Source organism: Schistocerca serialis, chromosome 2, assembly GCF_023864345.2.
Source record: "Schistocerca serialis cubense isolate TAMUIC-IGC-003099 chromosome 2, iqSchSeri2.2, whole genome shotgun sequence".
In the NCBI taxonomy this organism is placed as follows: Eukaryota; Metazoa; Arthropoda; class Insecta; order Orthoptera; family Acrididae; genus Schistocerca; species Schistocerca serialis.
The window spans coordinates 217,740,357-217,756,811 of NC_064639.1; the positions used below are offsets into that span (position 1 = coordinate 217,740,357).

Consider the following 16,455-nt stretch of genomic DNA (forward strand, 5'->3'; position numbering starts at 1 on the left):
AACTGCTCTTCCAAGTCCTTTGTTGTCTCTGACAGTATTACAATGTCATCGTCAAACCTCAAAGTTTTTATTTCTTCTCCATGGATTTTAACACCGACTCCGAATTTTTCTTTTGTTTCCTTCACTGCTTGCTCAATATACAGATTGAATAATAGATTACATAAACAAATTTTCCCCTTCAGTCAGCTTATGTGTTAGTGGAAACCGTATCAGAATCCCTATACAGACAGGGTCGTTTGTTAGGGTCTTTAATTGATTTTAGTTCAGCCAGGTTATTCGTTATATGATTTAATGAATATGTTTATAACCAACGTATTCCATGTGGATCATGTGTATGGTGGTGGTGGTGATGGTGGCAGTGGTGGTGGAGGTGGTGGTACTGGTGGTGGTGGTGGCGGTGGTGGTGGTGGTGGTGTGCATGTGTGTGTGTGTAATACTGGACACGTGTATTAATTTGCAGCATGTCATGTACCGTATGCTGGTGGGAGAAGATTGTGTTTAAAGGCCACAAATAAAACAAAATAAAAAAAGAGAAGGCGCACCTAATCTGTATATGCTTGACGTTGCTTCAGTTTGGGGGCAATCTGAACGTCACATTATTCTTGAAGACTGAAGATAGCCAACATCGCTAGCAATTCTTTTTATTACTATGTTTACTAGAATGACCAATTAAGACAGGTCTATGCTGTCATCATCGGATCTTGTGACATAATCAGTTGTACATACCGGGACATCAGTACAGTATGTAGTATGTTTTAATCTTTCAAGAATAATGCACTTAATCTAGATGTGTAGCACGTGATAGTACTTCTCCTGTAAACCTCAGTATGTAATGTTCGTTGTTGAGTCTCAATGCTGCAATTATTTGTCAGGGGCTTGTCATGGCATATGTTTCCACATTACAACGCAAAGAAGCTTGTCCGTATCTAGGTTTAAATGAACGGAAGCAAAAAACTGAAAGTTGAATCACGTGCTGCTCTGCTGAAAAGAACGTTTTGAATGTAAACCTACCAAAGTCGCATCCCTTGGAAAATTTTTTACTTTTCGTAGAGAAAAGTAAAAGTCATAGATTCCGGATTCGAATATTTTTTCACTATTCAGTCATTCTCAAATGATTGCATAAAATGCTTGGAAGTTAAGTACCTCACTGCCTGTTGTTCGAAGCGTGTGCAGTGAATTATAAGTGCAAATTGGGATCATTACTCTGAGGAAAGCAGAAATTGACAGTCTGTAACTGTCGTTTTCTTTTTTTATGCATCCCCCCCCCCCCCACCATCTGTTGCAATCTTTCGAAGTTTTCTGTAATCATCTGCAAGAAATTTCTGACTCCCATCCCATTCTCTATTTGTAAGGTGTCGAGAAGATCTCGCCCATGTCTGCTTACTTCTTTAAAAAGTTCATGAATGGACCAGTGTTTATGAGGACGTAAAAGGGCTGCATCACGCCGAACACATTCCTCCCGTTGTTGGTACATCAATGTAAGAGGAGCGTTTGCTCACTCTGACTTGTCAGTTTGGTGGTGGTTGCATGGTGCTGCACGGAGCTATGCTCCTACTTTCTGACATTCACTGCTAGATGACAATGGGATCGTTTTCACTGCAACGGGAGTATAATTCAGTTTAAACTAACTAATTTTTACAAAATATTTATAAATTATACAAACAAACCTTCCTGATAAAGAAGTCAACCTATAAGTGAAAACCGCATCGAAATCACTACAGTAGTTTCTGAGATTAGCCCAAACACACAGACAAAAGTGAGCAGGGGACTTCAATTTATACATGTAAAGAATAGACAGCTAGATACAACCCGCCAGGGTAGCCAAGGGCGCTAACGCGCTGCTTCCTGGACTCGGGTAGGCGCGCCGGCCCTGGATCGAATCCGCCTGGCCAATTAACGACGACAGCCAGTGTGCCGGCCAGCCTGGATGTGGTTTTAGGCGGTTTTCCACATCCTACTAAGTGAATACTGGACTGGTCCCCACGTCCCGCCTCAGTTACACGACTCACAGACATTTGAAACACATTCACACTATTTCACGATTTACACTAGACGCAGACAGCTGGGGTACACTACTTCCGTCCCGGGGGGTATGGGGAGGCGGCAGGAAGAGCATCCGGCGACCCCTTAAAATTAACCATGCCACTTCCGTACTTAACCTTGCCGAACCTGCGCACAATGCAGGATAAAGGCAGTAGCAAAAGAAAGAAAGAAAGAAAAGAAAGACAGCTAGATACACAGAAAGAAGGTAGACAGTAATATATAAAGTTGGCTGGTTAGTTTTCCATTTTTGTTCAAATAAGACATGAAAAAGTCCGCATTTCGGAAAATCTTATTAATATCAAAAGACATTATAGCAAACTTAAAGATAAATGTATTTTGTTAGCAAGCTATAAGACACAGAAAGAAGCGATTACTTTACATAGGTGCGTAATCTATAGCAGACAGTTCATGAACAGTCTGATATGAGATACGGACATTTGTTAAAACAAAATACTAAATGTTATTGTTTCAAAAGATTTTTATTTCATCATTCGTGATTACATCATAAAAATAAAACAATTTCAGTGCGTGTGTGAATACATGTCGTTGTGTCACTAGGGTCTCCTTTATCCAAAAGTATTTTTATAATGGTAGACTTATATTTACCACATTTTTATCTGTTTACCTACGTCTTTTCTCCAGGCTTCCCCACAGATACAGAATGAATGAACTGAATCAGTTCGTTTCTTATAAGCTATCATCCTTCCAGTTACTTGTTTATCATGGTACTATATTTGATATTGTACATTTTCTTAAAAAAAAATAATACCTGTTGATTTCAGTGTGGACACTGACAATTCTTAGGACAGAGTTTTCAGTACTCTAAATGAATCATGCTGAATATCCTACTTTATCACCCTTGATGATGTAGCTGAGTGTAGCCACTGTTTTCTGACTACAATCTAACACCAGACACAAGATTAAAGCTTTCAATTTGTACAGAATGTGCACCATGTGCAGTAGAGCTGCCATCGGTCTGGCAGTGATACCAGTGGGTAGACAACTGCTGCAGAAGATTAGGACTAACACCTTCCAGGGCGCAGCTATCACTTGTCTCTGGTCTCTGCCATGCCTTTGAAGATGCCCTTGTACATGACGTCAATGGCCTTGCTCCAGGCCTGCTCCCCTACGGGGCTCTTGTGAATGTCCAAAGCATCCCTCAGCAGCTGCATCAACACATCCTTCAGAACCTGTGAATAACACAACAGTGTCAGTGCAAGTGGCCATCAAAGTCGTAGCAATGGAGTCTGCAACGGCGATGCTGGGGAATTACCCTGTTGTGTTGCACTTAGAAATTAAAACTGTGGATTTAGTGTGTTTGTTTGTTGCACACTAAAATGTTTACGTAGACATGTAGAATATTTGGAGCCTGTAGGAAGCGGAGTCAGCATTTTACCGCTATAAAAACACATAGCTCGAAGTTACAGCTAAGCAACTCAGTATTACTGTACAGACGGGCTCATTACACTGTTTTATCTCAGAAGTGATTACGATATCTTCTTAAAGGATAGGATGAAGGGAAATGCTATACTTTATGTGGTACATCTTGGACTGTAGTTTGAAAATCGCGACTATTTGTGACATGAAAGATAAATTAAAAGAAATATCTGCGTCAGTCTCTCAGATAATCATGTAACTTATCATTTCAGAGCCTCTTGAGACAAGGGTTTGTGGAAGCAGTCATCCGATTTAGATTTTATTTGGTGCAGGGATTTTATTGACTTTTAAGTGTGACCCATATGTGGCTGTGCCGCGGAAATGTCACTTTAGCCGCTAGCGACAACAGGCGACGAGCGTCCGATGGAATTTCAGCGACCCATTGTAGTGTGGTTCTATCTGCCAGACTAGAAAGGATTGGTTGGTTTTCCTAAATCAACGTTGAATGAGTTATAGGGGATACTCTCAACTTATTATGAACGTTGTAATCTTTCAGGCTCGATTAAGTGTGAGAGATTTTCCCTTGACTTTCTGCTGACCTCAAAAATTCTGCCAGCAGTAATGCCAATATTTCGAGTACTCCTGACAGGAGGGAGCACTTTCTATAGGAGTACTGTTAGTGGAAGAAAGGGGTGACCAATTCGAATGGGCGCACTGTGCTCGTGGGCCTGACCTGAGTGGTGAAATATTTTAGAGTGTTGGGTGGCAGAACTCATGGATATAGCGGGCAAGTCGGGCACCACCGGGGGTGAAAGTGCTCTCTGACTGTGTCACTTGTTTTTGATGTAATTTGGTTCAAATGGCTCTGAGCACTATGGCACTTAACATCTATGGTCATCAGTCCCCTAGAAGTTAGAACTACTTAAACCTAACTAACCTAAGGACATCACACAACACCCAGTCATCACGAGGTAGAGAAAATCCCTGACCCCGCCGGGAACCGAACCCGGGCGCGGGAAGCGAGAACGCTACCGCACGACCACGAGCTGCGGACTGTAATTTGGTGATACTTACTGACACACAAAGTCATTTTCTTAGTATGAAAACCTCAAAGAATCCGCAAAAGCGTTTCCAGTGCGTGTGTATGGAGTTTTGAGCAGTTTTCTTATTTCGATTTTTGTAGGCAGTTGTGTGGTTTATTGTGCGCGCACGTGGTTTTGTAGGGAAAAGCTAATATTTCTATTCAATTTTTTTGTCAAACACATGAGTAGTAATTTTGGATCTCAAAAGGGCCACTCTACTGAATCAACTATTTATGCATTTAGTGAGTACATAATAAAAACCGAGCGAGTTGGTGCAGTGGTTAGCACACTGGACTAGCATTCTGTAGGACGACGGGTGAAACCCGCGTCCGGTCATTCTGATTTAGGTCTTCCCAGATTTGCCGGCCGCTGGGGCCTAGCGGTTCTAGGCGCTTCAGTCCGGAATCGCGCAGTTGCTACGGTCGCAGGTTCGAATCCTGCTTCGAGCATGGATGTGTGTGATATTCTTAGGTTAGTTGGGTTTAAGTAGTTGTAAGTCTAGGTAACTGGTGACCTCAGATGTTAAGTCCCATAGTGCTTAGAGCCATCTGAACCATTTTTTCCGTGATTTCCGTAAATCATTTCGGGCAAATGGCGGGATGGTTCCTTTGAAAGAGCACGGCTGACTTCCTTCCCCATCCTTCCCTAATCGAATGGGACCGATGACCTAGCTGTTAGGTCCCTTTCCTCAAATCGACCAACCGACCAACATAATAAAATCCTTAAACGATAAAATTTCAGCAGGTGTGAGTCGTCAAAGGATAAAGAGGGACGCCACATCATTTTCCTGGCGAGAAAATACAATGGGAATCGAAAAGGATTCGATCATTGGCCCATTACTTTTAATTATTATTATTTCATTTGCATTATTTTTGAGTCCTATTTGCAGGTGATGTAAGCATTGTTGTGAAGCGCAGCAAAGAAGCATCAACAAAGAAGATGGTAAATTTTTTTTGTGAACGTTACTGAGTAGTTTTGCCCAAATAGAAGCCCACTTCCGGCGCATACTGTCAAGCTGGAGCAAGGCAGTGTCTGCGAGTCAAATGTTGCGATAACTCCATCTGTGGAAGATACCTCCATAACCAGTCGTATTGCTGCTACGTTAAGATCGCAGGGCCTTTGGGGCCATTCGAGAGGAGTAGGCTATTCGCTAGCACTTGAATTATTCCTCTCGGTTTTCTCTGCATCCATCCACACAAACGCTAACATTACGCTAGGTTAAAAAAGATCTCATCATTGTCTTCATTCATTACAGTCACATATTTTCCGTTGCGCACTTGTATCTACACAGTATTGGGCCCCATCTTTCAGTAGTTTATGTTAAATGATTATTGTTGTTGAAATGCATATATTGTTCTGAGATGGGTGAATACATGTCTATATTGTTGGTACGTCTGCAAATGGAGCGGGAGGGTTGTTTGTGCCTGCGCACCTAAGTTGTGCCAGTCACTGTTGAGCACTGGCTATTGGACAAGGTTCTAACAGTGTCTTGCCGTATGTTAACAGCGCACTGTAGAAACGGAAACGGTACGTTTCCGAACATGGGTTTCTAATATTATGTACTCATTCCCACAATAAGTGCTAGATTTGTAACAGAAATTTCCAAACACCCTGCAGAATAACCTACGTGATGGGACCTCTTTTAAGTTGAACATCCTGCATAAAGTGTGAATATTCTTTCGTACAAGTCTGAATTGTTTTAGCGTTGACCTCAAAGATTAAATCGGCTGGCTGTTAACTTTTAAGAATTATTCGCATTATGCTTGTACCTAAGCATTTCTTTCTTTTGCCGAGACAGTACACTTTGTTCAGTTTCCTTTCAGTACATACTGAGTTTCTCTGCTCCCGTAGTTAAGTGGTCAGCGTGTCTGGCTGCTATGCGGAGGAGTCGGGTTCAGGTCCCGGTACTGCCAGGGACTTCTCCTTGGTGTGAGGGCTGGATGGAGGTGCACTCATCCTCGTGACGCCAGTTGAGGTGAGAAGTAGTGGTTCCAGCGTCTGGCAAACGCCACAGCAGCCGGGAGAGCGGTATACTGAGCTCACGCCCTTCATGTAGCATATGAATGACGCCACCCTTAGAGGACGGCACTGTGGCCAGTCGGTACTTAATGTACCATCCGGGGCAGGTTGGCGATCTCATATCATGCTGAGTCGGCATAATATTCTATTTTGTTTCGTTGCTTCTACGATCTCACTGTAAAAATTCACAATCAAGTTTGGATCGAGCTGCTTGTACTACTTTTAGTTCTGATGTATTATTTTATGCTATTTCCCAATATTCACAACCATATTTTACAGTGCTTTTCACAAAGCATTCGATTTGTTCTGAGACCGAGCGAGGTGTCTGTAGAAACTTTACATCACCTGTTGCCTGACTCTCACTCCACGGGGTGGCGATTCTAATCCTCATTTCGGTTCTCCAGATCTAACTTCTCTGTACTTTCCTAAATTGCTCGAGGCGAATGCCGTGATGGTTCACTTGGAAGGGCTCGGTCGAGTTCCTTTCCCAACCTGATGTTGTACTCCATCTCCAAACACCTCGTCGTCGACGAGATGATCAGTGCTAATTTTCCTTTTACTTCCGATTTTATCTGATAAGTTTTGGACAGTTCCGCTGCAAATTTTTTCTGTCATGCTTTCCATAGCATGTACTACAGTGTGTAGCGGTCAGAACCTTAACATGTATCACTAATTCTACATACCATAAGCCATCTTATGGTGTGTATGGAGAGCATCTCTGGTGCCATTATCATTTCCCCCCTTCTCTTGGCTTGGCTTCACGGCTACGTTCATCATTGGCCCATTCCTTTTTGAACAAGTTGGCCCTGAAGGACCAAAGAGGTGCAGTGTGACTGGCCAGTGTTACTGCGATGTGCTTCGCTAGCATGTCATTCCCGCCCTGCAGGAGAGAGACGCACTGAACTCAACAGTTTTCCTGCAAGATGCTTCTCCGAAACACATTTGGACACGATCGAATTATCAGCCGATGGTTTCCAAATGCTTGGCCAGCACAATCACCTGATCTCACTCCCCGTTATTTCTGGTTGTGGCACTACCTGAAGGACTGGGTTTACCAGGGGAACATTCGCACATGCACTGATCAGCAGCGCAGCATCTCAAGAGAGGTAGCCAACACACCTACGGACACGCTTCGTGCTGCTGTGCAGAATGCAGTCCTGCACTTACAGACTCTTCTGGACACTGATGGGCGCCAATGGAGCCCCTTTTGTAGCAGTAATGGCACCGGTATGTAATGGTATGATGTACCGTAGCAGCATATTAAAAGTGTTCCAACAGTTGATTCTGCATTATTTCTCTTCCTCATGTTCTTGACATTAATGCTACCAAGTCTGGTACTCGTAAGGTAATTAGTTTCCGTGTTATAATGTGTTAAATAGCGAACATTTAATTATAAACATCCGCCACGACGTGCAGGAATAGTTAACTCAGTAACAGGGACAGGCAAGGCTAGAACACACGAAACAAGCTGCAGAGGATGTTGGGTGTGGTTGCTAAGAAGGGAGCAAAAGAATTTTACAGGGTAGGAAAACCTAGAGAACAGCATCAAACAAGTTACTTAAAGTAGAAGCAAATTCCTTGGAACACTCCCAGGAAAATGCTACTCACCCACGAAACAAATCTATGTTACTAAACGGACAAAACCGTCACTCAAAGCCAGTAATAAGTTTCCTACTTAACATTCATTATCCATGGGCATCAACGTTTTGATTTTCAAAAATGGTTCAAATGGCTCTGAGCACTATGAGACTTACCTTCTGAGGTCATCACTCCCCTAGAACTTAGAAACTACTTAAACCTAACTAACCTAAGGACATCACACACATCCATGCCCGAGGCAGGATTCGAACCTGCGACCGTAGTGGTCACGCGGTTCCAGACTGTAGCGCCTAGAACCGCTCGGCCACATCGGCCGGCCTTTGATTTTCAGTATTTCATATAATTACTGACTGTATTTAAAAATTTATGATGTTGTTATTTTACTCATTAAGAGGAATAATATTAAGTTAAAGGTTTAGCGCAATAAGTCAAATATGAACCTAGAAACTGTTTTTATGTCTTGAGGTAGCGTAACTCACGCCACACAAATTACGCAGACTGTATTCACGCAATATTTGAGATGGTAGCACTTAGTGACTCCTAACAACTTCGCAAATAATTTCACATATTTTCAAAACTTTTTCTCGCTGACACCTAACACAAAATGGTGAAGGGAAAAAAAGTTTATAGCTTACCGCATTTTCGAAGTTCGTATAATAGAATTTCGGCACGAGGCATTACTGTTTAATTTATTACTTCTTTGCTACTAACACTATTCGCAGCACATTTTGCTGGCAGTATCCACATACACCACCGAATATACCTGCGAAATTACATCACTGTACGTTGCATAGTTCAGAGGATATGATGTCATAAACACTGAGATGCGTGAAAAACTAGCTTCTGCATAAAACGGAGAGCAAATTACCCAGACTATAATGATCCAGTGTTTGATAATGAGAGCACTTAGTGACATTAAAAGTAATTTCAAATCTTTTATAAGCTTTTTCTCGCTTACGGCTTTTGTTAGTTAAAAGTATTATTATATTATTATAAGTATATTAAAAGTACAACTGGATGCATTTGTATTTTGAAATATGCCCATCATGCAAATTACCAAACTGATATCTTAAAATCTGTCCGCAGTTATATTGTTGACTTGCAGTTGAATGGGTTTGAAAAAAAAAACTGAGGGTGATTAGTGTTTAACGTCCCTTCGATAATGTGGTCATTATAGAAAGAGAAGAAGCGCGGGTTAAGGAAGGAGGAGAGACGAGGTACGATACCGGTCCTGCCCTTTCAAAAGAATCATCCTCGCATTATCATGAAGCGATTTTGCGTAAAGAGGGTAAACCAATATATGGATGGCCCTACGGTGATCTGAACCGTCGTCTTCCCGAATGCGAGTGCTAAGCACTGTACTATCTTGCACGGTTTGATGGCTTTGTAATTACCGAGCGAGGTGGGGCAGTGGTTAGCACACTGGACTCGCATTCGGGAGGACGACGATTCAAACCCTCATCCGCCCATCCTGATTTAGGTTTTCCATGATTTCCCTAAATCGCTTCAGGCAAATATCGGGAAGGTTTCTTTGAAAAGGGCACGGCCGACCTCCTTCAGCATCTTTCCCTAATCCGATGGTATCGATGACCGCGCTGTTTGGTCACCTCCCCCAAATCAACCAGTCAACTTTCCAGTTATCACTGTACTGTTAGGCATAATGTGGTCAAGCCTAAAACAAGCGGTTTGACACTATGCCTGTTCGCTAGAAATAGTTTTGCATGAATATATAAAGGAGGGTTATCACTGTTTCGGTTTATCCCTTTTGATACTTACTTTTTCATTACTCTATGGGAGAATAATCCGCAACTAATAAAACCTATATAACTAGTGTTTGGCGCCTTCAGCCATCAAGGTTTTATCTGCCAAATATTTAACATACTGACTCGTTGAGGATTAAAACTGAAGAAACTGCAAAAAGGTGGGAATTTAAGGAGATGGGACCTAGATAAACTGACTAAACCAGAGATTGTACAGAGTTTCAGGGAGAGCGTAAGGGAACAAATGGCAGGAATGGGGGAAGGAAATACAGTAGAAGAAGAATGGGTGGCTTTGAGGGATGAAGTAGTGAAGGCAGCAGGGGATCAAGCAGGTAAAAAGACGAGGGCTAGTAGACATCCTCGGATAACAGAAGAAATATTGAATTTAATTGATGAAAGGAGAAAGTATAAAAATGCAGTAAATGAAGCAGACAAAAAGGAATACAAACGTCTCAAAAATGAGATCGACAGGAAGTGCAAAATGGCTAAGCAGGGATGGCTAGAGGATAAATGTAAGGATGTAGAGGCTTATCTCACTAAGGGTAAAATAAATACTGCCTACAGGAAAATTAAAGAGACCTTTGGAGAAAAGAGAACCACTTGTATCAATATCAAGAGCTCAGATGGAAACCCAGTTCTAAGCAAAGAAGGGAAATCAGAAATGTGGAAGGAGTATATAGAGGGTCTATACAAGAGCGCTGTACTTGAGGACAATATTATGGAAATGGAAGAGGATGTAGATGAAGATGAAATGGGAGATATGATACTGCGTGAAGAGTTTGAAAGAGCACTGAAAGACCTGAGTCGAAACAAGGCCCCGGGAGTAGACAACATTCCATTAGAATTACTGACGGCCTTGGGAGAGCCAGTCCTGACAAAACTCTACCATCTGGTGAGCAAGGTGTATGAGACAGGCGAAATACCCTCAGACTTCAAGAAGAATATAATAATTGCAATCCCAAAGAAAGCAGATGTTGACAGATGTGAAAATTACCGAACTATCAGTTTAATAAGTCACGGCTGCAAAATACTAACGCGAATTCTTTACAGACGAACGGAAAAACTAGTAGAAGCCGACCTAGGGGAAGATCAGTTTGGATTCCGTAGAAATATTGGAACACGTGAGACAATACTGACCTTACGAATTACCTTAGAAGCTAGATTAAGGAAAGGCAAACGTACGTTTCTAGCATTTGTAGACTTAGAGAAAGCTTTTGACAATGTTGACTGGAATACTCTCTTTCAAATTCTGAAGGTGGCAGGGGTAAAATTCAGGGAGAGAAAGTCTATTTACAATTCGTATAGAAACCAAATGGCAGTTATAAGAGCAGAGGGGCATAAAAGGGAAGCAGTGGTTGGGAAGGGAGCGAGACAGGGTTGTAGCCTATCCCCGATGTTATTCAATCTGTATATTGAGCAAGCAGTGAAGGATCAAAAGAAAAATTCGGAGTAGGTATTAAAATCCATGGAGAAGAAATAATAACTTTAAGGTTCGCCGATGGCATTGTAATTCTGTCAGAGACAGCAAAGGACTTGGAAGAGCAGTTGAAAGGAATGGATATTGTCTCGAAAGGAGGGTATAAGATGAACATCAACAAAAGCAAAACGAGGATAATGGAATGTAGTCAAATTAAGTCGGGTGATGCTGAGGGTATTAGATCAGGAAATGAGACACTTAAAGTAGTAAAGGAGTTTTGCTATTTGGGGAGCAAAATAACTGATGATGGTCGAAGTAGAGAGGATATAAAATGTAGATTGGCAATGGGAAGGAAAGTGTTTCTGAAGAAGAGAAATTTGTTAACATCGAGTATAGATTCAAGTGTCAGGAAGTCGTCTCTGAAAGTATTTGTATGGAGTGTAGCCATGTATGGAAGTGACACATGGACGATAAATAGTTTAGACAAGAAGAGAACAGAAGCTTTCGAAATCTGGTGCTACAGAAGAATGCTGAAGGTTAGATGGGTAGATCACATAACTAATGAGGAGGTGTTGAATAGGAATGGGGAGAAGTGAAGTTTGTGGCACAACTTGACTAGAAGAAGGGATCGGTTTCTACGACATGTTCTGAGGCATTAAGGGATCACCAATTTAGTATTGGAGGGCAGCGTAGAGGGTAAAAATTGTAGAGGGAGACCAAGAGATGAATACACCCAGCAGATTCAGAAGGATGTAGGTTGAAGTAGGTACTGGGAGATGAGGAAGCTTGCACAGGATAGAGTAGCATGGAGGGCTGCATCAAACCAGTCTCAGGACTGAAGACCACAACAACAACAACAACACTAACTCGTTTGCATTAACTAATTTGTAATCACACGTTTGAAGCCTGTTTTTTGCGTGTGATTCCGATTATTTAAAGAATCGGTGATAGCGGAGGGAGAGGATGTTGGGAGGGGTCGGGTTGGGGTTACTGGTTGTTTACCAGACACTCGTTCGACCAGTTTTTGAACTTTGCGCAGCGGTGTGGGATCCTTACCAGGTAAGATTTAGAGAGACGATAGAGAAGATCCAAAGGAGTGCGGCACATTTGCTCACGAATTCGTTTAGTAAACGCTAGAGCATTACGGAGATGTTAAAGGAACACCAGTGGCAGATGCTACGCGATAGCTACTGTGCTCACGTTTACTGTTGAAATTACGAAGGCATATGAGAACAGTCATGAAATACATTACTTCTTTCCATATAGCCGACCATTGTGGCCGAGCGGTTCTAGGCGCTTCAGTCCGAAGCTACGCTGCTGCTACATCGCAGGCTCGAATCCTGCCTCGAGCATGGGTGTGTGTGATGTCCTTAGGTTAGTTAGGTTTAGCCGGCCGAAGTGGCCGTGCGGTTAAAGGCGCTGCAGTCTGGAACCGCAAGACCGCTACGGTCGCAGGTTCGAATCCTGCCTCGGGCATGGATGTTTGTGATGTCCTTAGGTTAGTTAGGTTTAACTAGTTCTAAGTTCTAGCGGACTAATGACCTCAGCAGTTGAGTCCCATAGTGCTCAGGGCCATTTGAACCATTTTAGTTAGGTTTAAGTAGTTCTAAGCCTAGGGGACTGATGACCTCAAATGTTAAGTCCCATAGTGCTTCGAGGCATTTGAACCATTTTCCTTTCCAGAACCATTTTCCTTTCCACTTACCTCTCGCTAAATGACCGTGAGCTCATACGGAGGCTTAGAGAGTAATAATGACAATAGTGCCAGAAGTATCCTCCCCTACGCATCCGGTATTTACGGTGGTATAACACGAACAGAGAACTGTCTATAATCGCCATCATTAACCCAGCAATACAAGCTGCATTTTGAGAGTAGTATGCTAACCTTGAATTCGTCTTCTGGAACCTTGCGCCGGCCGTGATTGTTCCCGATCTTCAGTAACATCTCTTCCAGCACTTCAGGGTCGTCCAGGTTGCAGACGATGGAGTCTATGGAGTACATGACGCTGTTGGCGTGCGCCTTCAGCCTCTTGGACGTGGCTAGCTCGCCGCGTGGCGTGTCCGCGAAGCTGGAGAACCTCTTTTGCGCAGAGGGGAGCTTGTCGAAAAACCTGTGAAAGAAGCAGGGATCCCGTCAGGGGGCCGTACAAAAGAACAGCTGCCCTACATCCTCCCATAGGTTTCCAGTGTTTACATTTGCACTGACTTCCGTAAAATATAGCTAAATCCTGAAAATTATTGTAGTCAGACGAATTCTCTCAGGAAAAATATTAATTATTTTACAAATTATTATCACCCATAGAAATAATTTATTAAGAGATATATACAGGGGGCTTCACAAATACTTTCACAAGCTTTGGGAACAAGTTCCTTAGACCAAAACAAGAAAAAGTGTGTAGTAAACATGTGTTCTAATAGACACAGGCTCTACCTGAAGAGCTATGTGCATCTCTTCACCTTCGCTATTGTGAAACACATCTCTTCTATTCTAACATTCCGCGTGGTGTCTGTTTGTTCTATATCGTGTCTCCCTACCACTTTCGCGCAACGACGCTCTGAGCGTGTTTTTTAGGGAATTGACTAGTTTGAACCTGGGACCTGTTTCTGGTAAGGAGACGCCAGACCACACATGACATGTAGAGTTCAGAAGAGTTCAGTGAGACTAGCGATGATATAACCTAATACTTAATGATTTCTGCATCAGATACACTGCACTCCCTGTAAAAGAATCTTAATACTAACTAAATTTAGTGGAAGGGGTTCAAGGCTTTCCTATTTTTAGTTAGCTGGTAAAATAACTTCGAAAAAGCAGTTAAGTTTACCATTGGAAATTTTATTCTACTCACAAAACATTGTTTATAAATTGCACTATCGATAAAAGGAAATGTTTTAATACAGGATGATAAAAACCAACTGCATTCAACAAAAATGTGAACGAATATTCCCTGAGTTGGTTTCCAAGTTCTACAATGGATCGAAGGATGACCTATGCCATATCACATCTATAATCTAGGTTTGAATTAAGTTTCACAAGAGAGAAAACTATCAAAATGGTCTACAGTTACCCTCAATTATCTTTAATTACTTATCTAACTTGTCGTAAATTACAGTGGCTGATGTGGCTTCTCAATAACCATATAACAGAAAAATCATCACGTTTCAGATTTTTACTTCAAGTGGCAAATGTGAACACCATGAGCTTTAATTGACGATCGACACTAGTATTACGCAAAAAAGGGATGTAACAGATGAGACTTCTGCAGTTCTGAGTGAAACTTTATGCGCTGTTATGCGGCATCGCGTGCGTTCATTACCTTGTCGGTGTTCGTCAGGGGGCGGCGGACAGCACAGCTCCGCTCACCTCGCCGTCTCGGAAGCAACTCCCTCCTAACTTCTCCTTACTACAATTTACCGAATTTACCGAAGTTAGTTTAAAAAAAACTATCTGGCTGTGTTTTCATATGACCAATCAGGGTCTCAATGTTAACCTTAAGCTCCGCCTACAAAAATTCTGTCTATCCAATGAGAAACGTTATACTTTTCGTGGTGGGGCAATGTTTTTAAAGTTTGCAACGTAACAGAGGCGCGAAAAAGTCTCACGCTAAAACTTGCAGCTGGTGTGGTCCTTTTAGTGTTATAGTAAGATCTATACTGTTCTTCTGGAGGGCTCTATCTTTTAACATGGTCTGGGGGGTGGTCCTGACGTAACAGAGACGCAAAAAAGTCTCACGCTAAAACTTGCAGCTGGGGTAGCCCTTTTTGTGTTATCGTAAGATCTATACTGTTCTTCTGGAGGGCTCTATCTTTTAACATGGTCTGGGGGGTGGTCCTGACGTAACAGAGACGCAAAAAAGTCTCACGCTAAAACTTGCAGCTGGGGTAGCCCTTTTTGTGTTATCGTAAGATCTATACTGTTCTTCTGGAGGGCTCTGGCTTTTAACATGGGCTGGGGGGTGGTCCTAGCGGTAAGCTGGCGATGTGGATGTCCGTCCCTTATCGTAGGGCCTTCAGCTTAACACGGTTCTGCTCTCGGCTTCTGTTCTCGTTCCTCCCCTCGGGACTGCGTCTGTCTCCCGGTGGGGAGGTATGATATGCATTTAGGCATTCTTGAGTTAGTCTGTGGTATTCCATTTGCTCACTCGTTACTCGTATTACTTTGGTTAATTTAACGTCACGATTTATTCGGAGCTATGTGACATACTACTGGATTTGTTTATTATGTCAGGGTTTTCATGGAAGGTGTTGGATTTGCCTGACACCTTACACTATTGAGGAAGTGCTCATAGCTCATAAGATTGCCTTTTAGAGTCCATGTTTACTGAATTTTTTCTTATTTTGATCCACACTGCCACATCCCAAAATACGGAAATCAAAGAGCATGCACTAGAACAGATCTGTTTTACAACATCGAACATGAATAACTGGTCATTGCTCTTAGTGTATGCATTTCGTACCCGTATTTACTACACTTTTTTCTTGTTTTATGTGAGGAACCTCTTTCAAAAGTCTGTAAAAGTAATTTTGAAACACCCTTGATATGCCACTAACCTAAGGAATCATCTTCGAACCTGGTAAAAATCACCATAAGAGAATCAATAAATCGAAAATTGATACGCCCTTTTTCTAGCCAGAGACAAATGGTTCGTCCCTTACATCAACAAACGAAACCACTAACATTTTCATGAACCAGAGAAAAATGAATGATGACAATTTTACTAAAGCTGTCAATCAGTTTCCTGTCAATCAACCAGTACTCGCAAATAGATAGGTACATACTGCAATGCCTCCCACATGTCAGCAGTCAAAATCCCACATTTTCCTGCAAATCCAGCTCTCGCACTAGGATCTGATGTCAAATAAATGCTGCCAACGGCGGGAGAAGATTTTCGGAGCTACATCTGATTTAACAAGCTGCTGGAACCGAGCGAGGTGGCGCAGTGGATAGCACACTGGACTCGCATTCGGGAGGACGACGGTTCAATCCCGCGTCCGGTCATCCTGATTTAGGTTCTCCGTGATTTCCCTAAATCACTTCAGGCAAATGCCGGGATGGTTCCTTTGAAAGGGCACGGCCGACTTTCTTCCTCATCCTTCCCTAATCTGACGAGACCGATGACGTCGCAGTTTGGTCTCTTCCCCCGAAATCAACCCCAACCCA

At 42.4% G+C, this 16,455-nt stretch overlaps 1 protein-coding gene across 1 annotated transcript in view; it reads right to left on the reverse strand.

The window, feature by feature from the left end:
- Positions 1 to 2,503: 2,503 nt before the first annotated feature.
- LOC126455486 (uncharacterized) overlaps positions 2,504 to 16,455 on the reverse strand; it is an 89,651-nt gene continuing 75,699 nt past the window's right edge. Inside the window, exons 3-4 of the mRNA XM_050091238.1 lie at positions 13,183 to 13,408; positions 2,504 to 3,233 (exon numbers count right to left, since the gene is read on the reverse strand). Of these exons, the coding sequence (XP_049947195.1) occupies positions 3,090 to 3,233; positions 13,183 to 13,408 (370 nt within the window). The 3' untranslated portion in view covers positions 2,504 to 3,089. The remainder of the gene's footprint in view (positions 3,234 to 13,182; positions 13,409 to 16,455) is intronic.